At 39.8% G+C, this 27,800-nt stretch overlaps 1 protein-coding gene across 1 annotated transcript in view; it reads left to right on the top strand.

Moving 5' to 3' along the window:
* The window catches only part of SORCS3 (sortilin related VPS10 domain containing receptor 3), a 962,887-nt gene that overhangs the window by 917,198 nt on the left and 17,889 nt on the right, over window positions 1-27,800 (top strand). Inside the window, exons 22-25 of the mRNA XM_077455086.1 lie at window positions 2,017-2,129; window positions 12,714-12,845; window positions 17,227-17,326; window positions 24,725-24,830. Of these exons, the coding sequence (XP_077311212.1) occupies window positions 2,017-2,129; window positions 12,714-12,845; window positions 17,227-17,326; window positions 24,725-24,830 (451 nt within the window). The remainder of the gene's footprint in view (window positions 1-2,016; window positions 2,130-12,713; window positions 12,846-17,226; window positions 17,327-24,724; window positions 24,831-27,800) is intronic.

The raw sequence follows: 27,800 nt of genomic DNA, 5'->3' as shown, positions 1-27,800 counted from the left end.
TTCCGCTTGGCACAGGATTATCAGGAATACCCTGTTGAGAATCGAGTGTGACCACCTAGTCTATCTGTGCTGAAACAGCTTTCTTCTCCACAAGCTCCAAAATCAGAATGCTTGATCCCTAGATGGGTTCATTGCAACCCCACAGGTGTGATTGTAAGAATTTTATAGATTGTTTTCAAATTGTCCTATTTTTTGTACAAATGAGTACACTTATAATCCCTCCTATCGTGTTGTATCTATTTTTCTTTTCTGCTCTCCTGATTTTCTGAAGAACCTCCAAAACAATAAAAATCTGATAGGGGCCCTAAAGTGCAACTAAACTCTTTCAATCAACATTAACTATTTTTAAACCTTATGCTGCTAGCATCAGTAAACAGAGAGGAAGATATATTATATTTACTTGTTTTAAAGTTTTTTTATTTTACATTTCTTCCGTTGCTTCCTAGTTTCTGACCTAGGCTAAAATTATGACATACAACCCAGGAGTCTTTCATCTGAAAAAGGGGAGGAGGGGCTTTCTCAACTAAGCAAGCCCTCCTGTGTGCATGCCTGAGCTAAAGGTAGATGGGTTCCCAGAAGTAAATGCTACATCTATCATCTACCCTTACTCAAGATGGATGTGAATGTTTTACAAAGTGATTTCAGTTTAGTTCTCCTTTAATTCTTACTTACTCTATCCAAAATCAAAAAAAGTTTGGTTTTACAAAAACGATATATATCTATCCAAACATGGTGTGTATTATGGCCTCCAAAGAGTTTGAATTCTGGTCTCATCTGACCAGACTATATACTCCCAGTATTTCACAGGCTTGTCTAAATGTTGTGCAGCAAACTTTAAACAAGCTTCAACATGCTTTTTCTTCAGCAATGGAGTCTTGCGTGGTGAATGTGCATACAGGTCATGGCGGTTGAGTGCATTACTTTTTGTTTTCTTTGAAACAATTGTACTTACTAATTCTAGGTCTTTCTGAAGCTCTCCACAAGTGGTCCTTGGCTCCTGGACAACTCTTCTGATAGTTCTTTTCTTTCCTCTGTCAGAAATCTTACGAGGAGCACCTGGTCGTGACCGGTTTATAGTGAAATGATGTTCTTTCCACTTACAGATTATGGCTCTAATGGAATGGAACATTCAGAAATTTAGAAATCCTTCTGTAACCAATGGCATCAGTATGTTTTGCAACAATAAGGTTTTGAAGGTCTTGAGAGAGCTCTTTACTTTTACCCATCATGAGATGTTTCTTGAGTGACACCTTGGTAATGAGACATCTTCTTATAGGCCATCAATTGAGACTGAACCAGCTGATATTAATTTGCATTGACAAGGGGCAGGATTGCTTTCTAATTACTGATAGATTCCAGCTGGTGTTTTGGCTTTCCATGCCTTGCTGCACCTCTCTTTCTTCATGTGTTTAATTTCTGAAGTATTTGTTTTGGTTTCCTTGTATGTATGGATTGCATGGGTTGTTACTGACGTGGTGAAGATTTCATGTCAGTGGCACCTTTAGAAATATACTTACCTATATATATTCCTAAAATATACAGTATACATATTCCTAAAATATACAATATACTCCTAAAATATCACAAGATAGAATGGTATTGGTTTACTAACGGCTGATAGTTAATTAACTCTGCAAAGGCATTTTCTCTTGGTCGGGGGGGGGGGGGGGGGGGGATGTGGTGAAGCTCTTATGACTGCAATCATCCAATCATATGCAAGCAAAAATCATATGCAAGCAAAAAATGCTTTTTGTGTTTGTTTTTTGTTCTTGCACATGGTCAGTGATTCAGCGATTCTTTGCGAGATGAATTTAAATCGAACAGCCAGGTAAAATGGTTCACATGCATGACTTTTGGTTGCAACCCTACATTTTGCTTTTTGTCGCCTGTTGTTCAGCTTTAAGTCTTCAAAAGAAAATCGCAGTTTCCCCGCAAGCCTTTCAGCAAAAGACATAACAGTCTCGCAGGGAATTGACATAAAGCGTCTTTTAATGCCTTTTAATGATTGTGTTTCAGAGTATTTCCAGTCACAGCTGCTGTCATTTTCCCCGAACCTGGATTACCACAACCCCGACATCCCCGAGTGGAGACAAGACATAAGCAGACTCATTAAGAGAGCTCTGATACAGGTACGTATTAATGGTGGCAGCTGAGGTCTGCCTGGGATATGCTGTGTGCTGCGGGCCATGGAAGATAATGAAAAGAAGCTTACTCCAGTGAGAAGGAAATACGGTTCTGGCTTGTTGTACAGGAAACGATAAAACAAGAGGTTCCTCTCACTGGAATCAAGCCTCTAAAGCAGGGGTCTCAAACTGGTGGCCCTCAAGCTGTTGGAAAATTACAAGTCCCCATAATGCCTCTGGCTGTTGGAGTCAAGCTTCTAACTGTCAGCCTTGCAGTGCCTCATGGGACTTGTAGTTTTGTAACAGCTGGAGGGCCGCCGGTTTGAGACCCCTGCTCTATAGTATCATATTAGTATGTATTATGTTATGCAATGCAAGCCACATGAAATGCATCCTTTTTTACACATACAAAATCGTCATATATATATATATATATATATATATATATATATATATATATATATAAAAAGTTGAAGATGACCAAAGTTGTAAAGTAGCAATGTTCCTCTTGGATGTCTTATTGCAAGATTTATCTCCATTTTATCTCCATCATTACATTATGTGCCCTTTTGTGGTAGAAAACGTTTGCCAAGTACAGTAAGCTGAGAGGTAGTCAGCCCTTTAAACATTTGTTACACTAACTATTTCAGTTCAAGTATAGCCTAAGGATCAGAAGTATTAGCTAGTGGTATGGCACTATGCATAGCAGGGATTTCAAAGGGCTGTATCTCTAAATAGGCAATGCTTGGAAAAATGGCATAGGGGTCCCCCCAAAATCCATAGCAGACCCTTATCCAAGCATGCAACCTGGCAGGCCGCAGGCAAAGAGGGGGGGGGGGGAAGGTTGGGGGGTGTTCGGCTCATCCTTAATGAACACAGCCAAGCTTTTAGCGCTCGTCCTTTAACCACTGACAGTTCCTCATGCTGACTCAGTGCGGAAAATGGCTAATCATTACTAATTCATTCCAGTCCGGACTGCAACATGATTACGGTAACTGTGATTGACTCACTCAGTTATAATATGGATGTCAAACCTAATCTAATAAGACATCCCTATGTAATGACCAATTAATTAATGTCTGCTCACTGTAAAGTATTATGGAACCTCTTGTTTTAAGTCAGTTTCAATTCCACCGAGACCATCCTATTTTGACACGTGAAAGGACTGCATTTTTAAAATATATTTGTTATTTTAAGTCAAAAATTCTTTGGCAGCTCACATGGAATTTTTAAAGATTTGCTCAATTTAATCAACTATAATCCTTAGTTATATTTATTTACACTCATCCACTAATCCCACAGTACCCAACCTGTGGCCCTTGGCCCCTCAGACCCCAGAAGCCAGTATTCACAGTTTTTTTTTGCTGGAGTATTTAATCAAGGACACTGGGGGAAATATTCCTTTAAATAGTCTCTGGTATCTAGTTGATTTGGTGTATGTCCTCCTTATTTATTTAATACAGGTATTTATGTAGCACCTACAATTTACACAGCACTTTACATATTGAACATTCACATCAGTCCCTGCCCTAAAGGAGCTTACAAACTAAGGTCCCTAAGCCCACGTTGACAAGTCAAATCGCATGCCAAATCGGCGGCTATTGCTGGCAATGGCACCATCTGAATCGTTGTGAAGCCAACTTTGGAGCGCTGCACTGATTCCCAAAAGTAGTTCCTGTACTAATTTTGGCGACTTCGGTAGCGATTTGAATAGACATCTGTGCAGGAACCCGCATAGATGTCTGTCAAATTACCCCCAAAGTCGGACTGCATTGCCGGTGTGAAATTGTGTAAACCTAGGCTAACTCACATTCATACATACACATACTAGGGCCAATTTAGACAAGAGACAATTAACTTAGCACCTACCAGAGGAAATCCACACAGGGATTCCATGCAAATTCCATGCAGGGAATGACCTGGTTGAGATTTAATCAAGGGACGTCAGTGCTGAAAGTCAAAAGCATTAGCCACGAAACCACTGTGCTGCCCCTCCCTCCCTTCCTTACTATGTCAGTGCTGTCTGTTCTTTTTTCTGTGCATTCAGGAACAGTGTGTACACCTATACCTTCACAGCTATCAAAATGGGTTCAACAGCTATGTCCATGCAGCCCCTACATCACAAAAAATACAAATGGGCATGCTTGCATATGGATAGATAGTCTATCGCACGGTTGTACAAATAGGTACGCCAGTGTGAATTATGCCTTAGTGTATTTTTCCTTTTTGCAACCTTTATATATGGACATTGCTAAAAGGAATATCAAGTCTCCAACCACATCATGCCTGCAGTTGTTGCCAATCTCCTGTAGCATGACAGTGGTTTTTAGCCATTTGTAGCATGCTTGTATCTCCTGTAACATACCTCTGTAGCATACACTGTAATGCCAGGGATCACACTGAGATGCCCTGTATAAAGGGAGTTGTCTACCACTGCACTACATAATTCATAGTTTAGCACCAGAACATTGGCCATTAATTTATTAGCATTTTGTACCCACATATGGATGAATTTATTAGGCAATCCTTCACACTACATAATCGTTTGTTAGTCTAAGTCCAGAACCACAAATGAAAATTGATGGAAACACATCAAATTGCTTAGCAACTTGAATGTCTATTGTGACAGTGTTAGACCCTGGCACTGTGAAAATCTTGGATAAAATGGCACAGGATCCACATTAAGATTTAATGCAGAGTTCCATAATATTGTTTCTGAGCAGAGAAAGTTGTGTTTTTGGCTTTCTCTGGATTTTGTAAACCTGGATTGGGGATTGGAGCTTGAAGGTTCCACAGTGTCTTGGGTGGGACAGAACCTTCAATCCTGTGTCCGTATTTTACTGGATGGCGGCAGTCTCTTTGAGTACACTGACGTACAGGGTCATTATATACTCAAGCCTGAGGATTGCTCAGGGCTCCCAGTATGGAGACAGCTCCCATTTTGAAGCTTATCTCCCTCAAGGATCAGAGGAGCCCAGCCAGGAAGCAAGAAATAAGTGATCTCAGCTTGGAGTCAGATGTGCCTCAGCCAGGAGACAGGAGGTATTGTTCAAGGAGTAAGGGGATCTCCTATTGGGATGTCAGTAGAACCCCTATACAGAGGCCAGGAGTGGGCCATACAGTAGGGCAATAAAATTAGAGGCTAAGTGAGCCAACCAAACCAGAAGAGCTGGACAACACAGTCAGAGGAACTGTGTTAATAAGAGCAGAAGTGCTGCTGACAAGGGAGCCAGGTGGCACTTTCAGTTGACTATTCATGTTAATGTGGAAGAATTCCTGTGTGGGCAACTGATGTTTATGTGGACTTTCTGCTTTGTTCAATAAAAGTGGTCTGCCATGCTTTAAAGTAAAGTTTGGACTAGGGCAACTCATTGGAAAAAAACATCGGCCACATGTAAATAATCAACCCAATACCACAGTATGGACTCACAAGCGTTTACTTGTACCTACATAGCCCACTGTCACAAGGGACATTTTTTTTTTGGGAGGGGGCAGGCGGTTCGATTGGTACTATGTTACATCCTAAATATAAGTGTAACATGGTACATATTGCAAAAGGTGATGTTAGCCTTTAACCTCTTCATATCTGCCTCACACAAATATGTGGCTGTACAGAGTGGGCTTTATGCCAGGCTGTCACTTATATGTATACATCTATAAATCTGATATACGTTTTGTGCTGGGAGCATGTTCAATCATGTGCACCCAACAATGTGACCTTACTGTCTCTGACAGCTCCCGGTCACACTGAAGACTGGAAGCCAGTAGGGTGGGTTGATGATCATGTGATTACTGTAACAATCAATCACAGTGATCACATGATCAGGAAGCCCATGGAATGCCTCTTGCATTACAATGTCTTAACGGCTAACTCCGGCCAGTGGTAAGAAGCTAAAGATCTGAGGTTGAGTCTTTGAAGAAACAATTTTTGGCTCAAACAATGATGCCATGCACCATATAAAATTGATGAAATCTACAACCACAGTGATATTTCCGAGAATAGCCCAAATTAATGAAAAAAGAAAAGTGGTCATTGTTTTTCAAAATGACTTTTTTTTTTTTTGCAACTAATGATTCTCTGTAACCTTCCTGTTCTTCTAAGCTGAAGTTTGCTGGCAAAGTCTGGGGAGTCAGACAATCATTTCAGATTTTCAGCAGAATATATTTTAGCTTGGATGAAAATGTTCAGTAGATGAGGATAGGAAGGCAATAACAAACCCGAAAGATGAAGAAACATGATTTTTAAGCGGCTCAGTTTGTGTTTTCCATGTCAAAGGTCCTTGTCTATGGAAAATAACGAGGAATGTATTATTTATGATGCTTACATCTTCTTGAAAATATGTGATTAAAGAATTCTTGGTTTACTGCAGATCTTTCTGCTTGAATATACGTTATCTCTAAAAATAACTGAGGACCTTCTTGGTCCCCTTTTTACGGTACTATAAGCTCTCCATTTATTTCTCAGACAATAGATGTGTACAAATATTTTTAATGTGATTGTATACGGTCTTTTAATGCACCAAGCAAAACAAATGATACAATGTGTAGATCTTGTAACATTGTAAATACAAACTAAATTTCCAAATGCCACTTTCATCTTTTTCTAAAGCCGTTTTTTCAATGTTCCATGGTAGGGATGGGCGAACAGTTCGACCCGAGCATAAGTTAAGGCCAAATTTTGGTTGTTCTGATGTTCGGCAAACACCAAACAATATGTGGTGTTCGGGGTGAATTCGAAAGCCGCCGGAACACCGTTAAAGTCTATGGGATACTAACTTGAAAAATCAAAAGTGCTCATTTTAAAGGCTTATATGCAAGTTATTGTCATAAATAGTGTTTGGGGATCCAGGGTACATGTATCAATGCAACTTATTTTAAAAAAAACTGAAGTTTTTTCAGGAGCAGTGATTTTTTTTTTTTAATGCTTAAAGTGAAACATTAAAAATTTTATATTCCATTAAATTTCATGCCTGGACAGTGTCTATAGTTTGCCTGTAAAGTGACACATTTCACTTGTGTTTAGAACAGTACCACAGCAAAATGACATGTCTAAAGGAAAAATTGTTATTTAAAACTGATCGTGGCTGTAATGAATTGTCTGGTCTTTGCAATATAGATAAAACTCATTGAAAAAAATGGCATGGGTCCCCCCCCCCCCCAGTCCATTACCAGGCCCTTTGGGTCTGGTATGAATATTAAAGGGAACCCCCAAACCAAAAAAAAATTGTGTGGGGGTCCCCCTAAAATCCATACCAGGCCCTTCAGGTCTGGTATGGAAATTAAGTTGAATCCTGCGCCAAATTGAAAAAAAAATGGTGTAGGGGCCTCCCCCAAAATCCATACCAGACCCTTATCCGAGCACGCAACCTGGCAGGCTGCAGGAAAAGAGGGGGCACAAGAGCGCCCTCCAAACCGTACCAGGCCATGTGCCCTTAAATAGCTCTCATTGAGGGGAAGCATCACTTTGTGGGAGCCTTCTATGGAGGCGGAACTCTTGCGGCTTTTTTTTTTGGTCCATCGGGCGACATGGATTTACATCGCGGCACAGATTTATTTTAATTTTTTTAAATAAAAGACTTGTCCCAAGCTGTCTCTTGCCTTTTTTTTACCATTTTTGACACTTTTTTGTGAAAGGGTAGGGGTACAATGCACCCCGTTACCAATTCACATGGGGGGCGGGATATGGGGTGGAATATGGGGGTCCCCTTGTTAAAGGGAGCTTCTACATTTCAATAAGCCCCCCACCTGCAGACCCCCACAACCACCGGGCAAGGGTTGTGGGGATGAGGCACTGGTCCCCATCAACATCAGACCCCAAAGCACCCTGCCCATGTTGAAGGCATGTAGTCTGACATGGTTCAGGGAGGGCACTTTCTTGTGCTTGGATAAGGGTCTGAATTTTGGAGGGATCCCTACGCCTTTTAAAAAAAAAAAATTGGCGCAGGATTCCTCTTAAAATCAGGTCTGGTATGGATTTTGGGGGGACCCCTACCCATTTTTTTTTATTTAGCGCAGGGTTCCTCTTTATCTCCATATCAGACATGAAGGGCCTACTATGGATTTTTGGTTCGGGGTTCCTCTTAATATTCATACCAGACCCAAAGGGCCTGGTAATGGACTGGGGTGAGGGGGGGGAACCCATGTCATTTTTTTCAGTGAGTTTTATCTATATTGCCGAGACCCGACAATTCATTACAGCCGCGATCACTTTTAAATGATTTTTTTCCTTTTAGAAATTTAATTTTGCTGTTGTATTGTTCGAAACACAAGAAAACCGCGCCACTTTACAGGCATACTATAGACACCCCCCAGGCACGATATTTAAAGGAATATTCATTTTTTATTGTTTCACTTTAAGCATTATTAAAATCACTGCTCCCAAAAAAACGGCCATTTTAAAACTTTTTTGCATTGATACATGTCCCTTGGGGCAGGACCTGGATCCCCAAACACTTCTTGTGACAATAACTTGCATATAAGCCTTTAAAATGAGCACTTTTGATTTTTCATGTTCGCGTCCCATAGACTTTAACAGTGTTTGTGTGTTTGCCTGTTCGGATGCTCTGGTGCGAACCATCCATATTTCATGGCTACCAACTGAAGTTTGTAAACTGGAGTTTTCTGAATCCTCACTGCTCCCTGCTCCTACAATTATCTAATTTTCTTTTTTACGCAATCAATTTTGATTTATTGTAGATGGACAAGAACAATTTGGGGGTACAGAACCAAATAGACAGGGAATTGGTTACACATCAATTATATTGATAGTATAAAGGTGTGGGATAAAGTTGTGTAAATCCTGTAAACTACATATAAAGACACAAGAGGTTCCCTGATTTCTGGTGCAGTTTATCCCATCAAGGATTTCATAAATTGCAGTGCAAAAAATTTTGTTTAAATGATCATTTGTTCAGAATGTCCATTGCAATATGTTACAATATGTGAGGTGCACCATTTTCTCCTTAAGAACAAGAATAGGAGATCACTGTACAGCAACCACCAATGTGAAGCACCTCTCTGCAGTTTCTAGAAATGTTTTAAAATATTCACGATGATGACCTAAAGTGTTTCCAATGTTATGGCATAGAAAGAGTTAAATAGTCTGCTTTTTTTTTGGGGGGGGGGGGGGGTGTTGATCTCAAGAGACTGTTAAAGAGAATGGCACAGTGGATACACAAATTAGAAACTCGTATGCCACAGGGACTTATTCAGCGTTGGGATATAGGTCTATTTTTGGGAAGATTTGTTTTCGTAGTAGGTATGGTAACCACCATGCCTCTCCCTTGTAGTTGCAATCTGTCATATTTTGTTACATTGTATTTTTATTTGTTTAGCTTGATTGTGGTTTATGAATAGATGCTTTCTATTCTGTGTGACACAATTTGCTGATTATCCTTTACCTGTTTAAGTAAATTGTTATAGGTTGGAGAATTTTAAAATGCAATGTGTATGGAGATTCCTGTTTGCTAAGGCACTGATCAGATACGCGTTGGCATTGGGGCCAGTTATGGGGTCTAACCGCTTGCTGACCACCCTATAACATTTTTTACTGCTACAGGGCTACAGCTGTGAGTGTTGTCTCGCAAAACGAGCAGAATTCAATTCATGCAGTACCGCATTTGGCCAGAGGTGCGGGGGAGCCGGTGACACTCGGAACGGTTCGGAGCCATACAGAAATACTTGGAACCACTCGTAAATACTCAGTTCCTAAGTGTTTCCAAGCCTTTCAGAGGCTTTCTGAGTTCAGTCGAACTGTCCCCAAGTATTTCCGAGGCTCTCCAGTGCCCCCCACCTCTGGCCACATGCGGTATTAAAAAAAAGACTGGACCATCTAGGATAAAGGCCCTGGCTGGGTGTATAGCCGCAAGCGAGTTTTGCTTGCCTTCTGGAAGGCGTGCATTCCTTATGGTGTTCTTTTTGGTGATGGAAGATTGCACTTATATCATTTCAGCTGTTCAATAATTTGGACTATATATATATATTTCTTGGGACTCTTTATAATTGTTTAACCATATAATTTTATTCATATAATCACATTATTTGGTTTGTCAAAAACTTTTTTTCATTTTTTGGTCACTACTATATATTTTCATTCCATCTATTAGCACTGGTTTATTATGGGTGTTTTCATTTTTAATGCAACAATTTTTTCTTTTTTCTACTTTGTATATGTGTGTATTCCATATATTTAGTTGCTGCTTTACACATTTTTAGTTTTAGGTTTTCTGTTAGGTGCGCAGTATTTCCCCCCTTTTTCCATATGCAGTATTGCATGCAATAGAAGTCAATGCGGAACAAATTATCTTTGTTTCCATTGACTTCTATGGGGAAACTCGCTTTGATATGTGAGTGCTTTGGATTACAAGCATTCTCCTGGAACGGATTATGCTCGTAATTCAAGGTTCCACTGTATATATAAATATGTGATTCTACACTTTCGAATGTAGGGGGCACGTGTGCACCTCCAGTGGGCTGCTTCTGCTGCGATAATTCACATCAGAAGCTGATCTGCGGGTCCCGGGGACTCGATATCTCCCAACACCTGGTAATCATTAGTAAAACACAGAGAACTGAGCTCTGCCTATGTAAACAATGCTTATCTCAGTTCTGACAGGGGGGAAGGGACAATCCTGTGTCTCTGCAAAGCAGGGACTAGGATCGATCTCTTCCCTTAGTGAAAACACCTCACTGTGTACACAAAAACACTGACTAGGCACACATTAAACCCTTTGATCGCCCTAGATGTTTAACCCCTTCCCAGCCGGTGTTAGTGCATATTTTTAGCACTGATCACTGCATTAGTGTCACTGGTTCCCGCAAAGTGTCAAAAGTGTCAGTTAATGTCTGATGCAATATCGCAGTCTTGCTATAGGTCGCAAGACCTTCACTATTACTAGCATAAAATAAAAATAAACATTCTATAAGTATAGCCCATAGTTTTTAGACAATATAAGGTTTGTGTAAACCAATCAATATACGCTTATTAGGATTTTATTTTACCAAAAATATGTAGCAGAATACACATTGTCCTAAATTTATGAAGACATTTGATTTTTACATTTTTTTTATTGGATATGTTTTATAGCAGAAAGTAAAAAAAAAATTTTTCAAAATTGTCTCTTTCATTGTTTATATCACAAAAAATAAAAAGGCAGACTTTTCAAATACCACCAAAAGAAAGCTCTATTTGTAGGAAAAAAATGGCATACATTTTATTTGGGTACAGCGTTGCATGACTGCGCAATTGTCAGTTAAAGTAACACAGTGCCGAGTGGCCCAGTTATGAAGGGGGGTAAATCTTGCAGAGGTCATGTGGTTAATCATGACAAATAAAACAACTTTTTTTTCCTGAATACGTGTGCTACAGATATACGTCCAGTTGTATAAATGTTGATAATCATCAAATGCAACATGTAATTCATTTAGTAGACCAGACTGGTTGCCATGAGCAAATTGTGTGGTTTAGCAATGTTCCCAAATTGTGCAGATTGTTGGTATGTTTTTCCACACTGTCTGAATTTGGGGAAACACACCCACATGGCTTTCAAACTGGGACGAGTGGCCATGTCCATGCAGCTTCCCAATAGACATTAATAGGCTGCCTGCACGGGGATGCACAGGACATCTGTACATCCAGTGGATGACCCTTCACACCAATGAATGCATAGGTACACCCATGTGAACAAGTCCTCAGTCTAGATTCACACTACTACACATTGGGAATGCATACAAGTTCTCTTCCTTTATGACATGTGCAGAAACATGTTGCCATTTAGCAGACGTGCAATAGTGACATCTGCTGATTCTCTACCGCGCCATAGTCTATATAGAGCTACAGCTTGGCTCTCCAGTTCTGGGAGGGCGTATCTTTACATCCTCTACGGAACGTGCTTCCCACGTGCCCCCTGGGGCTCACATGTGTCTGTGTCTGTGCCTTGGACACAGAGGATCACAGATTGGGGTAAATAGTCAATCACAGTGGCCCTTTAACATGTGATAAGCTGTGTCCAATCACAGCTCACGCCGATGTAAATAGACTTGCGGGTTATTGGCTCTCCTTTTCTAAGACCTAGACAGTGTGTGAGGAAAGGAGAGCTGAACTGTCAGGGCACAGTGAGAACAACATTTACACTGATTATCAGTGCAACCCCATCAGGGCCCATCAGTGCAGCTTAGAAGTGTAGTTTATCAATGCCGCCTCATTAGTCTTAGCGTAGATTCGAGAGGTTTAACCAGGGGACTTGGCCACCATATGTGCGTGATAGCTCATATTCTTTATCAGAACATTGTGCAGACAGACTTGGAACTCAATTTGAATAATTTTAGTGTGAATAGCATGTTTTAAGCTATGAGGAAGGCTTTGGGGCGAAACATGTTAGCACTTTAGATGTAGCTCTGCTGTTAGTGCCAAATAAAGATTTGTAAGAAGAAGCAATCGTGTTGCTAGAATTTCTTGCTATTTTGATGTTCATGGGACACAACAAGCCTGAGCACCGATATTCAGCTCATTACAAATTGTGTGGTAGAGTTTGGGTGAGTTTTTGTCTACATAATAGTATGTTTTAAGTAATAGTATATTTTTTATTGTAGGTTACCCATATCCCAGAGGAGCATATTCTAGTAGCCATGTTTCCTGGACTCCCAACATCAGCAGAACTTTTTATATTACCACCAAAAAATGTCAGCGAGCGGAGGAAAGGTAATAAACCGGATTTGGAGCAGGTGAGTCACCATTTTACAGTTTGGATTTTTGCATAGGGACATAGACTGTGTGTTGGCTTTTATCCAGCAATTTATTTTTTTTGTTCATAGAGATCATCAACCTGGAGCTGAGATTTAAGCCCCGAACATGGGTTGAATGTTTCTATTGAACCTGCCCACTTTCGGCCATGTGTACTGCAGTCAGTCAGACAGAAGCTGGCAGCTCGGTCAGCTTCTGTCAAAGGGGCATGATCGAAAATGGTCTGCCGATTGGTCTTCCCAATCAGCGCTCGCAGCCAATGGCTGAGAGCACTAACAAGAGTATTCTGGTGGGGGGAGGCATCCCCCTGTCAGAAGACAATATCACAGCAGGGGAGATTGTTAGTACAGCCGCTCCTCCTGAGCTGTCAGGGTTTTTTTTCGTTCAGTCTGCTGGGTTGATCAAAAAAACAAAAAAAACGGCTAGTGTGTACCAGGCTTTACACATACAATTAAAGACGTTGTAAAGACAGAAGTTTTTTTTTTATCTTAATGCATTTTATGCGTTAAGATAAAAAACCTTCTGTATGTAGCAGCACCCCCAGCACCCCCCTAATTACCTACCTGAGCCCCATTTTTCTCCAGCAATGTCCATGATCCCCTCAGCCATCCAGGACACTCCTCCTCATTGGCTGAGACAGAGCAGTGGCGCCATTGGCTCCGGCGGCTGTCAATCAAAGTCAGTCAGCCAACCAGGGGGGAGAGGGGGCAGGGCCAGGTCAGGGCTCCATGTCTGAATGGATACATGGAAATCTGACTCGGATTGGGTGCCCCCTGTAGCAAGCTGCTGGCTGAGGAGCACTTAAAGGAGGGAGGGACTAGGCAACGAAGAGGGAGCTTAGAAGAGGAGGATACAGGCAGCTCTGTGCAAAACCAACTGCACAGAGGAGGTAAGTATAGCATGTTTGTTATTTAAATTTTTTTTAATAAAACAAGCCTTCATCATCACTTTAAGTCATTTAGAAGAGTGACTCTTTCTTTATCAGACAGCCTTGAGGCAGGCAAATGTGGTATTGTTCAACGAAACATTGGCAACTCCCAATGAATGCTCAATACAATCCTCTTTTAATCGAACCTTACAGAGATGTTGACATGTTTCAGCCTGGGTGAGCTTTAGACATGTTATGACTAAAGCCCACCCAAGCTGAAACCTATCAACATCTCTGTATGGCTGTGTTTTCCTGTGGGATGTTCAAATAAAAGAAAATTGAGCATACATACAGTGTTATTGATCTTTTGTTGAATGGAGACTATAACAGTGTTGCGGCTGTGATTCGGGCACTTATAGACTCTAATCATTGTTATATGGATCAAAGGGGTTGTAGCATCATTTACTGCTATTGTTTAAATGTGGTATTGTCTCTTTTCATAATCTAGAGTGCTCTGACATACTTTTGCCACTATATATACACTCACCGGCCACTTTATTAGGTACACCTGTTCAATTGCTTGGTAACACAAATTGCTAATCAGTCAATCACATGGCATAAACGCAATGCATTTAGGCATCTGGACGTGGTGAAGACAACTTGCTGAAGTTCAAACCGAGCATCAGAATGGATAAGAAAGGGAATTTAAGTGACTTTGAACGTGGCATGGCTGTTGGTGCCAGATGGGCTGGTCTGAGTATTTAAAAAACTGATGATCTATAATTCCAAGCAAACAAGGAGAAGAGACATGGCTTTACAAGTTACATATCAACATGACAATATGGCTGTATACAGTTAGGGGTCCATCATGATACAGAGACAAAGTGCAGGGGCCACACCCTACTTTTTTTTGACACCCATTTCTAGGGTTTACAGAGAATGGTCCAAAAAATTTAAAATATCCAGTGAGCGGCAGTAGTGTGGACGAAAATGCCTTGTTGATGTCAGAGGAGAATGGGCAGACTGGTTTGAGATGATAGAAAGGCAATATTAACTCAAATAGCCACTCGTTACATCTAAGGTATGCAGAATACCATCTCCGAATGCGCAACACATCGAACCTTGAAACAGTTGGGCAACAGCAGCAGAAGACCACACCGGGTGCCACTCCTGTCAGCTAAGAACAGGAAACTGAGGCTACAATTCACACAGGCTCTCCAAAATTGGACAATAGAAGATTTGAAAAACTTTACTTGATCTGATGAGTCTGGATTTCATCAGCGACATTCAGATGGTAGGGTCAGAATTTGACCTAAATAACTTGAAAGCATGGATCAATCCTGCCTTGTATCAATGGTTCAGCCTGGTGGTGGGGTGTAATGGTATGGTGAATATTTTCTTGGAACACTTCGGGCCCCCTTAGAACCTATTAAGCATTGTTTAAACGCCACTGCCTACCTGAGTATTGTTGCTGTTCCCTTTATGTCTACAGTGTACACATCTTCTGGTGGCTACTTCCAGTAGGATAATACACCATGTCACAAAGCTCAAACTGGTTTCTTGAACATGCCAATGAGGTCACTGTACTTCAATTGCCTCCATAGTCACCAGATCTCATCCAATAGAGCATCTTTGGGATGTGGTGGAACAGGAGATTCTTATCATGGATTTTTAGCTGAAAAATCTGCAGCAACTTTGTGATGCTATCATATCAATGAGGACCAAAATCTCTGAGGAATGTTTCTAACACCTTGTTGAATCTATGCCATGAAGAATTAGGGCAGTTCTGAAAGCAAAAGGGGGTCCAACCCAATACTAGCAATGTGTACCTAATAAAGTGGCCGGTGACTATACAGTTGTGTGAAAAAGTATTTGCCCCCTTTCTGATTTTTTTTTTTTTTTGCATATTTGTCCCACTTAAATGACTCAGATCCTCAAAAAAATTTATTATCACACAGGTAACCTGAGTAAATACAGAATTCAGTTTTTAAACAATGGTTTCATTTATTAGGGCAAAAAAGCTGTCCAAACCTGCCTGATTTTATGTGAAACAGCAACTACCCCCTAAACCTGATAACTGGTTGTGCCACCCTTGGCAGCAACAACTATAATCAAGCATTTGCGATAACTGCCAATGAGTCTTTCACATTTCTGTGGAGCAAATTTGGCCCACTCTTCTTTGCAGAATTGGTTTAATACCGCCACATTGGAGGGTTTTCCAGCATAAACGGCCTGTGTAAGGTTATGATACAGCATCTCGATTAAATTTAAGTCTGGGCTTTGACTAGGCCACTCTAAAACCTAAATTTTGCTTTGTTTGAACCAGAGGTGGACTTGCTGTTGTGTTTCGGATCATTGTCCTGCTGCATAACCCAAGTGCACTTGAGCTTAAGGTCAAAAACTGATGGCTGGACATTCTCCTTTAGGATTTTCTGGTAGAGCTCAGAATTTATGGTTCCATCAATTATAGTAAATCATTTGGGTGCTGAAGCTGCAAAGCATCCCCAAACCATCACGCTACCACCACCATGTCTGGCTGTTGGTATGATATTCTTATTATGAAATGCTGTATTCGTTTTATGCCAGATGTACGGGACGCACACCTTCCAAAAAGTATAGAAGCATAGAACCCTTCATATTAGTTCCTGTTCCTCAGAGAAGCTTGACTCTAATATTTCCAACTGTATATGATGCAAAATTAACCTTCCAGAACACCTTTGGATTGTTGAAGGAAACAGGAAGATATGAGTGAAACTGCCACAATTGCACTTGAAACATGCAAAGTCCATGCAGATACTGCCTTTGGTGAGATCTGAACCTAGCAGTAGCTGAGTCTTTTGAGCCTACTCTTTGGAGACTGTTGATATTGTATCACATTCTTGGAGCATAACGCCCTTTAATTTGCCTCATGTTCCATCTTGTTCTTATGATCTACATAAGCGGGAGATTACTGTCTGAACATCTACTGTATAAAGGTGTCTGTAGATCCTGTTGAGGGAGATGATCTTGGGCGTACTGTAATATGATGTTGGTGTATCCCTCAAGTGTGGTGGTATTGTTATCAGCTGTATTCCATGTGGTGTATTTGGGTTCCTTTGTACCTTCTCAGTTCCATTGAAGAAGAACGTGAGAAATGTATATCCAATAACTAAGTTTTGATCACCAATTCTTTTAACAGTCTTTCACATTATTTTTAATGTATGATATGTGATAAAGTTACATTTGTTATACGTTTTAGTAGTAGTTTTTATGCAGTTTTGTAGTCAAAATGCCTTAAAAGTCCCAATCCACATTGTTTTCTTGCGTTTCTTGCTGGATCTGAACCTAGGACAACAGCTAGAGAACATGAGTGCCAAACACTTGACCCCCAGGTATCAGAGGCCTCCATTGTATTCAGAAGGGATTTTCTTTAAAAGACTGAACTAAATGTCTTTGGTAAAGCTGTTCCTACAATCTCTTCTCTCCTGATCTGTTTTTCATATCTTCATTTTTAGATTGTAGAGTCTCTTCTTAGTGCCCTGAATCAGAACCTTGTAATGTTCGAGTTGAAGCCGGGAGTGCAGATCTTTGTATACGTCACGCAGCTTACTCTAGGTAAGTGCTTAGCAGAAATTACTGGAAAAGAACTATTAAAATAAATAAATGATATTAAATAAAATAATAATTGTGTAAATTGATATGACGCTGTTATCAATTTCAGTTTCGTTATTTGATTTACTATTTTCAGAAAAGTTTGACTAAAACTCATGTCCTCATGGCTGTTAACCTTAGAAAAATGATTTAGCTGCGCTGAAAAGAATAACAAATATGTAATAACTGATCATGCTGAAAAAAATAAAATAAAAAAAATATATTAGTTAAATACGAGTGAACCATTCAATATAACTAATATAGTGATATAACCTAAAAAGAAAAAATGAATGGTGAAGTCCAAAAAAGTCCAAATTTAATGTTCCACCAGATGCGACTGTTAAACGGAGAATCCTTAACGCTCTATTTACTAGTGACGTTACACAGTAGCACCCAAGAAGCAGTGACAGGTTATGATTGAAAAAGTCCTCCACCACCGATAACACTGCCGCTTACCAGACTCAAAGATCTCTTTTTTATACCATCGGATACAGCATAGCGGGGACCACTCTCCTGGTTCTATATAGAAACCCTGGCTGTGGACAGAGCCACAAGCTCTTGGAGATCTCCTTAAAAAGAGATCTTTGAGTCTGGTAAGCGGCAGTTTTATCGGTGGTGGAGGACTTTTTCTATCATAACCTGTCACTGCTTCTTGGGTGCTACTGTGTGACGTCACTAGTATATAGAGCATTAAGAATTCTCCATTTAACAGTTGCATCTGGTGGAACATTGAATTTGGACTTTTTTGGACTTCACCATTCATTTTAGATTATATCACTATTATATCACAATAGTTATATTGAATGGTTCACTCGTATTTAACTAATATATATATATTTTTTAGCATGATCAGTTGTTATCACATAGCTGCACTGAAAAGAGTAACAAATAAGTAATTTTTCTATTGTTTTGTTTGGTGTGTGTATCTCATATATTTTAGTTGCAGCAGATATATTTTTTTTGTTTTTCTTTTGGGGTTTTTTCACTTCAGTATACTTTTTGGGACAGCGCAGTATCACACATTTTATAAATCGCTGTTAACCTCCCTGCTAACTTTTTAAAGATGAATGCACTTTAAAACAAAGTGCATCTTAACTTCCCTCCTTACAGATGTATACTTACCTCAATTTAATGACCACAGCTAATGTGATTTGTTTACCTCCAGCAATACAAGTCTTCACTGTCCTGGCCATGTCTGTGCATTACAGCCCTATAGGCTTCTGTAGGACCATTTCCTTTAGTCTCTGGCTTTAGAACACAGCCTCATTGAAGTCAGTGGTGCATGACTGTACTAGTGCGGCCAGGATAGTTACACTTGCACGGTTGGATGTAAACAAACAGAGGGCCGGGGCCACCCATTCTAGGTAAGTATGCATCTGGGGATGTGAAGTTATTCCATGAGATTGTTGGTATTTTTCAATTGTAATACATTTTATACAGTACACTATGGGAGTTTCTCTGATTCATCCTGCATGTATGATCTGCCGGTGAGCCATCCACTATTCCCATGTGAGTGTTCCCATTTGACAAGGATGTTGAGGTCTCCTGCTATACTATAAACAAGAAAGGATTGATGACCTCTGCCTTAACTGCTTAGCGGCCGCCCCACATACATTTACTGTGGCAGGGAGGCCACTTTATGTCGGATCAGGTATCACGTACTAGGTACCTAGTACGTGATCTCCCACTTCCGGGTCTGGGGCACGCGTGTGCCGCTGGGACCCACCAATCAATCAGGACAAAGGCAAAATGGTGGTCTGCCTATGTAAACAAGGCATACCGCTGTTCTTTGAGAGGGGAGTGTACTGATCCTGTGTTCCTGCTAAGCAGGGACACATATCTTTACATTCCCCCTGTCTAAGCACTCCTGAGCCGCTGCCCTGTGTGGTTTATTCAAACACAGAGCATGGCTCTGCCCCGCCCCCACTCTCTCCTTATTGGTTTACTGGCTGTGATTGACAGTAGTGGGAGCCAATAGCCTGGGAGAGCCGCTGCTCTTGTGCATATCGCTGGATTGAGATGGGGCTCAGGTAAGTATTGGGGGGCTGCGGGGGTGCTGCACACAGAAGGTTTTTTTTACCTTCATGCATAGAATGCGTGAAGGTAAAAAAAATGTGAGCCTTAACAACCACTTTAAAACACCTTTTTTTTTTTATGGAATCTGTTGGTTCCAAAAAACTGTTGGTTATATGTACACAATAACCCCCAAGATATGATCAGCTTTGTGGTAATTGTTTCATCTAGTGTAGTTTCAATCAGAGTTTGTGGGACTTTGTACTTTATCAGAGAGAGCATAGAGATCCACTTTAATCAGAAAATAACCTCCCCATTTAATAATCATATTTTTCCCCATCGGTGTGTTTACAAACAATATATCCACTCCAATTCCCGGAAACATTTTGAAAAGAACAGGAACCTAAAAAGAGAAAAAAAAAAGATCAATTTTTTTATATTGCTTTTTATTCTGTCACCTTGATGAATCAAGAATTGTAATTTACAGGAATACACTGACATGCGGTCTGTCTTTCAGCTTCAGGGCAGCTCCGGCTGATAAAATATTTACTTGCCTTAGAAGTGAGGTTTTTGCTAAACAATAAGTAGATTCTCTATCATGCCGGCATGCTAATTTTATTATTCCTTTCTGCATAAAAAGAACATTTTTCCTACCTTCTGCACCTATTTAAGCTTTTTTTTCCGCTGAGTTTTGCATACGTATCAAATTTCAATATTGTTCTCTAGGCTTCTCAGTATAAATCTCTTTTTTCTTTCTTTTCTTTTTATTTTCTGAGAGAGTATGTGATTTAACTAAGTTTTTTAATCTCAGCAGTGCAGTTTTAAAAAAAAAAAAATATCTTGTGTAAGCTTTTTATTTTCCAAACATGGGGCAAAAAATGCTTATCTATACTCAGGGAACTGGATTGGACAGATCAGGATTGACCCAGATTTAAGAATGACCAACTGTTCCATATTAGCCAGAACATTTTTTATTTTCACAATAATTTATATTGTAGTAATCCTCGAACAGTACTCACTCCAAATAATGAGATGTGATAGTGAAGAATGTATCCTATTTGATTTTTTTTGAATGACCACGCTCTAGGTCAGAGGTTCTCAACCTTTTTAAAACCAGAGCCCAGTAAATTATTCCAAAATCTTCCAACGGAAAAAAAGTAAAGTTTATACTCACACAACAAAGTATGAATTGACCCAGATCTAAGACTTAGCCAACTGTTTCATATTAGCAAAATTAATTATATTTAATCTTATTTTTATTAAAATTTCCACATAGAAAAATAAATCACATGGAGGTGTCATACACATTGGATAAAGCGTAAATAAAATAAAGGAAATCACGGGACATGGTAGGTCATAACAACATAAGACCTATAGTATCATGAATATATAGTATGACATTAAGACAAATTAATATGTTCCAAGAGCATAAATCTGCATTCATTAACCATATATTCATAATAAATTATATTGTAGTAATTCTCACACTTTATTGGCTCCAAATAATGAGACATGATAGCAGTAAAATCTGTGAAGAATGTATCTTATTTGATTTTTTTTAAGAACCACTCTCTAGGTCTCAATCTTTTTGAAACCAGGGCCCGGTAAATTTTTCCAAAACCTTCCAACAGAAAAAAAATAACGTTTATACTCAAACAACAAAGTATGAATTGACCTACTGGCTACTGTTCTATGTTCATATAGACAAACAAACCACATAGAGGTGTCATACATATTGGAAAATGTGTACAAAATAAATAAATAAAGGAAACACATCACAGGACATGGTAGGTCATAACAACACAAGACCATAGTATCATGAATATACAATATGACATTAACACAAATTAATATGTTCCAAGAGCAGAAATCTGTGCATTCATAAAACATCTATTCATAACAAATTATATTGTAGTAATTCTCACACTTTACTGGCTCCAAATAATGAGACGTGATAGCAAACAAATCTAAGATATAAGACTGGCCAACTGTTCCATATTAACTAGGACATATTTTATTTTCAAAATAAATTATATTTAATCTTATTTTATTTTATTTTTTTCACATAGAGAAACAAATCATATGGAGGTGTCATACACATTGGATAAAAAAAATAAAGAAAACATATCACAGTACTTAAAAATCTCCAACCCTTTAAACATTTCTACAGGTTATCAGTTTAGAGTTACAGAAAAGGTCTAGTGCTAGAATTCTTGCTCTCGCTCAGACGTTTGCAGCGATACCTCACACATGTGGTGCAAACACCGTTTACATGTGTGGGTGTGACCTATGTGTGTAGGTCCCACTGTCCCTTAAAATGTTTTTTTGATCATGTTAACTGCTATCACAGGGAATATAGACACCCCTTGCGATAGCAATACAGCATCATGGGTCCTCTTTATGGAGCGATCTGGGGACTAAAAAAAAAACAAATCTCCTCTATACCCCTAAAAGCAAAAGATTAAAAAAAAATTATCTTTTGCTTAAAAAAAAAAAGAAGAAGAAAACTTGTACATGGCCCGAGAACTTACACTGCTCCGTCCTTCCAAGGGCATAGAAATGAGAGGTGGCCATCTTGCCATCGCTTATCTCTATGGGAAATGACTGCTGATGCCTGATGGTTCCCAGGCTCACTGATCGGTAATGTAAGCCTGGGAAGCGGTGGGGGGGCACCTCATAAATTCCCAGTTAGGTAGTTGGCAAGTGGCAAACTATATTGTAATAATCCTCACACCTTTCTGGCTCCAAATAATTAAACATGATAGCAGTAAAATCTGTGAAGAGTGTATTGTATTTGATTTTTTTGAATAACCGCCCTCTAGGTCAGAAGTTCTCAACCTTTTTATAACCAGGGCCTGGTAATTTCTTCCAAAACCTTCCATGTCTCAACAGTAAAGAATACAGTTTATACTCACACAACAAAGTATGACTTGACCCAAACGTAAGACCGGCCAACAGATCCATATTAACGAGGACATCTTCTAATTTCATAATAAATTATATTATAGTGTTTGAATTTAAAACATGTGGAAATGCTGGGAGGCTCTGGATGGTAATGGGTTTAGCTGTCAGGGGAATGGAGGTTTTGGAGTGGGTTAGGGGACTTTTCAGCTCACTTGGTGGCCCTGTAGGTAATGAGGTCTCTCTTGGGGGCTGGGGAGAACTATAGGAGGTTGGAGGGCTTTGTGGGACAGTGTTGGAAGTTGGGGATACTATGGAGAACTGGAGACTCTGCAGCAGGCTGGGAGGATGAGTGGCACTGTGGGAGGTTTGGGGGAACTGTGGAGCTCTCAGGGGGTCTGGGGGCACTTTGGACCACTACGGGATATGGGAGGCACTGTAGGAGGTTAAGGAATCTGCACTTGTCTGGGAGTGCAGAAGAAGAGAGGAAGCAGCTCACCAGTTGACCGCAGCCATGTGGTTAAGAACCACTGTTCTAGGTGGCCTACATACATTGCAAAGATGTAAATGTACATTGCAGTTAAATTTAAAAATCAAACTTTGAAATGCATATTGAGACCATAGACTACTTCAGGTACAATGTTTTTTATTGAAATGGAAAGAGAACAGATGCAAAATTCCCATGCAGGGGAAATGAGGATTAGAGATACAAAAAATTTCAGGCACAAATACACAGTAGAAAATGTGTCATAGAGCATAAATTATGAACTAACAAAGCCCCACCAGCCAAGACCAGGGGTCGAGGCTAAGTGCCTGAGCCTTTATTCTCATGAGCTAAGGTGGGTGAGAGGAGCAGACCCATCCGTTAAGAAAGAATTAACAAAACCAGACTGAACATGGGGCAAAAACAAAGGTAGAAAGAAAAAGAAAAAAAAGGGGGGGGGGGAATAGTAGAGGGAGAGATCAGGAAGAAGATTGGAGGAACAGGGAGAAAGAAAGGGTAGTAAGAAGGGGAAAAGGGGCATACACAAGGAGCGAGAAAAATTAAGGGAAGTTCCCCCAGGGTGGGGATAGGGGTAGGTTAATTTGAGAGGCCTAGGCTGGTCGGGTGTAAGGTTGGAAGAGTGAAGGACCACCACGGGACCCACACTTTGAGAAATTTAGTATGTGCCGTGGAGGATACTTGCCATCTTTTCATGAATCATAAGAGTTGTCAGGGTGCTCTTCACCTCTGCAAATGAAACAGACCATAGTTCATTTTGTTTATCATGAAAATTAAAAAATTTAAAAAAATGTTGCACTTTTTTTCTTTTATTTTAAGGATTATGTACAGAGAGCGTTATCTCTGGTTGGGCAAGGCCTTTTGTGTATGGATGACATTTCTGCAACATTCTGATGCATATTAATAGGATACCTTACATCAAAGATTGTTTTTATTCATTTTTTTAAATTCAGGAATTTCTGTACTGCACCAGTTTATCCTTCTACCTTTTTTCTGTAATGTGGTGTTCCCGGAACACATTTACTGCCTCTTACAGTAAAAAAAATAAAAAAGAACAAGAGCATCAGTGCTAACATTTTTTTCAAAGCAGCCAATCAGGTACAAATTAAGAATGTGGTTGGTGTTTAAAGATCAATATAATTGGGAGTTTGTTGTTCCTGTAAACATTGGCAAATGCTCAGCATTTTTTGTGCATTGTGTAAGTTTAGGAGTACAATTGGTTTTAAATAGCCTCTGATTATTGCAGAAGCTCCTTTCACCCATCCTTGATCTGTTTGTGTGCCAGAAAATGTCTCCTCTTTAGCTGCATTATTTTATGTCATTTTTCTTTGTTTACTGAAAGAAAACAACAAGACAGTGATTACGGTAAGCCAAAGAACCTGAGTTTGATGGGATGTTGAGGCTCATGGAGCTATTAAACTTTGTTTAAAAGTAAACAGCAATGGTGTAGACCATCCTTTGAAGCAAAAAAATAAAAATAAAAAATAAAAAAATAAAAACAAAAAGCTGGGAAACTTACATGTTATTGATGATTATGGATAAGCAAAACTGTGGGTTTTCAACTCTCAGTAATTCAAGCAAAAAACAGTCAATTTCTGTTACATTTTGTATTTTTCGAAAAAAAAAAATATAAAAAGGAGAAACAAGGGGTTAAAACATATGAACAAATACCTACAAAAGGTAAAAAAAAAAAAACTATACACTTAATGAAGGAAACTAAACAGTTCTAATTACACCCTACAAAAAAAACAGACCTAAATAAAGAAAAAATAAAGATTATAACTTTTTTTTTCAAGCTCATTTTGCCTAAGCAGCTCATTGAACGGAACTGAAAGTTTTAATTTCAACAATATTTTGTGAACGGTGAAAAATATGAATGTGCAAATTGCAAAAAAAAAAATAAAAAAAATAAAGAATTTTTATCATATTTTATTTTTTTCCCTCAGCACCCCTAGTGGACAATAGTGCCAGTCACAGCAGTTCTGCGATGCTGATGCTCCTTTCAGTCGTGTTTGTGGGTTTAGCTGTTTTTTTAATCTACAAGTTCAAGAGGTAAGGTAAAATGACGTTCGTTTATACTGACTCCCAATGCACTCATCAATCCCCCTGCTCCTGCAGACATTATATGGGAATTGTGCATGTGTAGGTGGGGCTGTGCTGGTGAAGGGGGTGGGGCTTTTCAGTAAAACTAATCAGGGGTGGAGCTTATAAAGAACACCTGTTTGCTGTGTCTCAGCTTCAAGAATACACTTCACCTTGTTGGGCTCTGGTTTAGCCCCAACCCTATGTAGTCCCCTCTTAACCATGGGAGAAGAAGTGCAATCTTGGATGCATGTGTCCAAATAGGCACAAATTCTCCATCGAACTAGAATTGTTGGTAGATTTTTAAGTTTGTTTGAATACATCCCTATCAATGTAGGGAGAACATATTGAAAATAAAATGTTGGCCTTTAAAAAATCATTCCTTGAGTACCGGTCAAGTTATTCTGCCCATACATAGTTTATGAAAGTCTGCCTAAAAGAGAATCCTGGGAAAATGATCTCATGTAGGTTTACTGCAGGCAGGAGGAAGACATTTCCTAATTTTTTTTATAAATATAAATTTTAAAAAGAAGTGCTACTACAGATCGGTGAACAATCACCATTTGGCATAAAAACAATGGGATAATCCCATGTGTTCGCATAGCAAAAGTCACAGTCTCTCATTTATGAACACAGAGGTGAATATTTAAACATCCAGAATGCAATCAACTTCAAAAGACTGAAAGAAAGCCGTCACCAACACCTCCATGAGCCAATACCGCTCCCTCTAGAGTGAACACTTACCAGATCCCGGCAAGTGTAGAGCATTTAACACTGTATGGTAATCAAAAGGGCTCTTCATGGAGAAGACAGTTCTGATATCCAGGTAGGCTCATCATACACTAATGGACTCGTCCAAAATTGGAATAAAACACATATCCATAGCGTAATCTAGTTTCACAGAATTTATTTAAAATATGCCCCCCCCATATAAAACACACCTACAATGAATCCAGTCAATGTACCAGCGGAAGATCCAGCAGGTGTCTCTTACCACACAATAATAATCTCTGGCGCTACTAGTCCCCTCAGTTAACACGCTGACATCAATGATGGTCATGGTATGGCCCCGCCCTGATGCATTTCGTCATCACAACATGGTTGCCTACTATAATTGCTTCCTCCATGGGCTGGGCTAAGCTGGGCAGTGAGATTCTACCTCCTTTCTAGTGTGGCCTTGGTCTCTTGCTAGCCCCACTAAGGAAAGGAAGGAGAGAGAAGCTCAATGCCCAGCCCAGCCCAGCCCATGAAGGAAGCAATTATAGCAGGCAACCATGTCGTGATGACAATACGTGTCAGGGTGGGGCCATATAACGACCATCATTGATGTCAGCGTGCCAACCGAGAGGACTAGCAGCGCCAGAGAGCATTAGTGTGTGGTAAGAGACACCTACTGGATCTTCCACTGGTACATTGACTGGATTAATTGATCGCTGTTTATTTACATATGTTTTGTAGTTGTGTTTTATACGGGGAGGGGGCATATTTTAAATAAATTCTGTAAAACTGGATTACACTATGGATTTGTGTTTTATTTCATTTGTGGACGAGTCCATTAGTGTGTGATGCGCCTACCCAGATATCAGAAAAGTCTTCTCCATGGAGAGCCCTTTTGATTACCATACAGTGTTAAATGCTTTACACTTGCTGGGATCTGGTAAGTGTTCACTCTAGAGGGAGCGGTATTCCCTTGTGGAGGTGTTGGTGATAGCGTTCTTTCAGCCTTTTGGAGTTGATTGCATTCGGGATGTTCACCTGGTTGTTTATATATGAGAGACTGTGACTTTTGGACTTTTGCTATGCAAATACATGGGATTAACTCATTGTTTTAATGCCAAGTGGTGATTGTTCACTGATCTGTAGCACTGCTTTTTAGAGTTTATATTTTTAGGTGAGGTTACTTGCAGTTAGTGGGTGATATATGGCAGCAGCTTTAACCTAGTGGCTATTTGTTTTTTACATATATTGTGTTCTATTAATGTATGGTTTTATTGTGCTCCATAAATACTCAATAAAGGTGTCTAGGGCAGAGATTATTGTGTTAAAATGTCCTCATTCTTATCTTTCCCAGTGATCACTCACTCAGACGGCACATTGTGATTGTCTGACAAGTCACTGAGCTGAGTCACTACTCTGACTTGACTGTGATAGATTTTTACACTTGATTGTCACAGGGTGAAAGGCAGCAAGGGTCTGATCCTTGTAAGTGTGATGAGTTGCTACTGTACATTGACAGAGTTGTAATAAATATTATGAAAAAGCATAACTCTGTACACAGTGGGACTACCAATAGGAGCAATAGGAGTTCAACAAATGTCAACACTGGCAGGTCACCAACCCAAGAAGAATACAAAACTAAAAAGAAAAGGAGTGTAGGGCATTGAGGCTGGGTTCACACTGATGTGAACCCGCATCCAATTTGTATGACAGGAGAGTGTGACCGGTTTTCAATGGAACTCGCTTACAAGGCTCCGGGGCGGCCGCGGTCCGCACTGGAAAAGGGTCCTGTGCGTTTTTTGCTCCATTTCAGGTGTAAATTCAGGCAGAAATTTGGACCTGATTCACGCCTGAATCAGTATAGAGGGACTCACCGGACCCCTGCGGTGAGCCGCAGCAGGTGTGAATCCAGCCTAGAGGATGGCCTGCCAGTATTTACAGTATTTACAGTTCAAATTGGGGCTACCAATAGGAGCAATGGGAGTCCAACAAATGACAATACTGGGGGGTCACCAACCCAAGAAGAATACAAAAATCTAAAAAGGAAAGGAGAGGAGTGTAGGGCATTAAATGATGGCCTGCCAGTATTTATATATAATTACAAAATACACCAAACATCATATAAAACATGTTGCATATTTTATTGTGCAACATTTTTATAACATTAAAAACATATGAAAATGTTAGTACAAAAATGAACTCTTCTAGTATTAAAGGTTACTG

This window comes from Lithobates pipiens, unplaced genomic scaffold, assembly GCF_037356315.1.
Source record: "Lithobates pipiens isolate NorthernLeopardFrog02 unplaced genomic scaffold, aLitPip1_a1.2 Scaffold_25, whole genome shotgun sequence".
NCBI classification, from domain to species: Eukaryota; Metazoa; Chordata; class Amphibia; order Anura; family Ranidae; genus Lithobates; species Lithobates pipiens.
The sequence above is the reverse complement of the archived record's forward strand: the minus strand, read 5'-3'. Positions and strand labels throughout refer to the sequence as shown.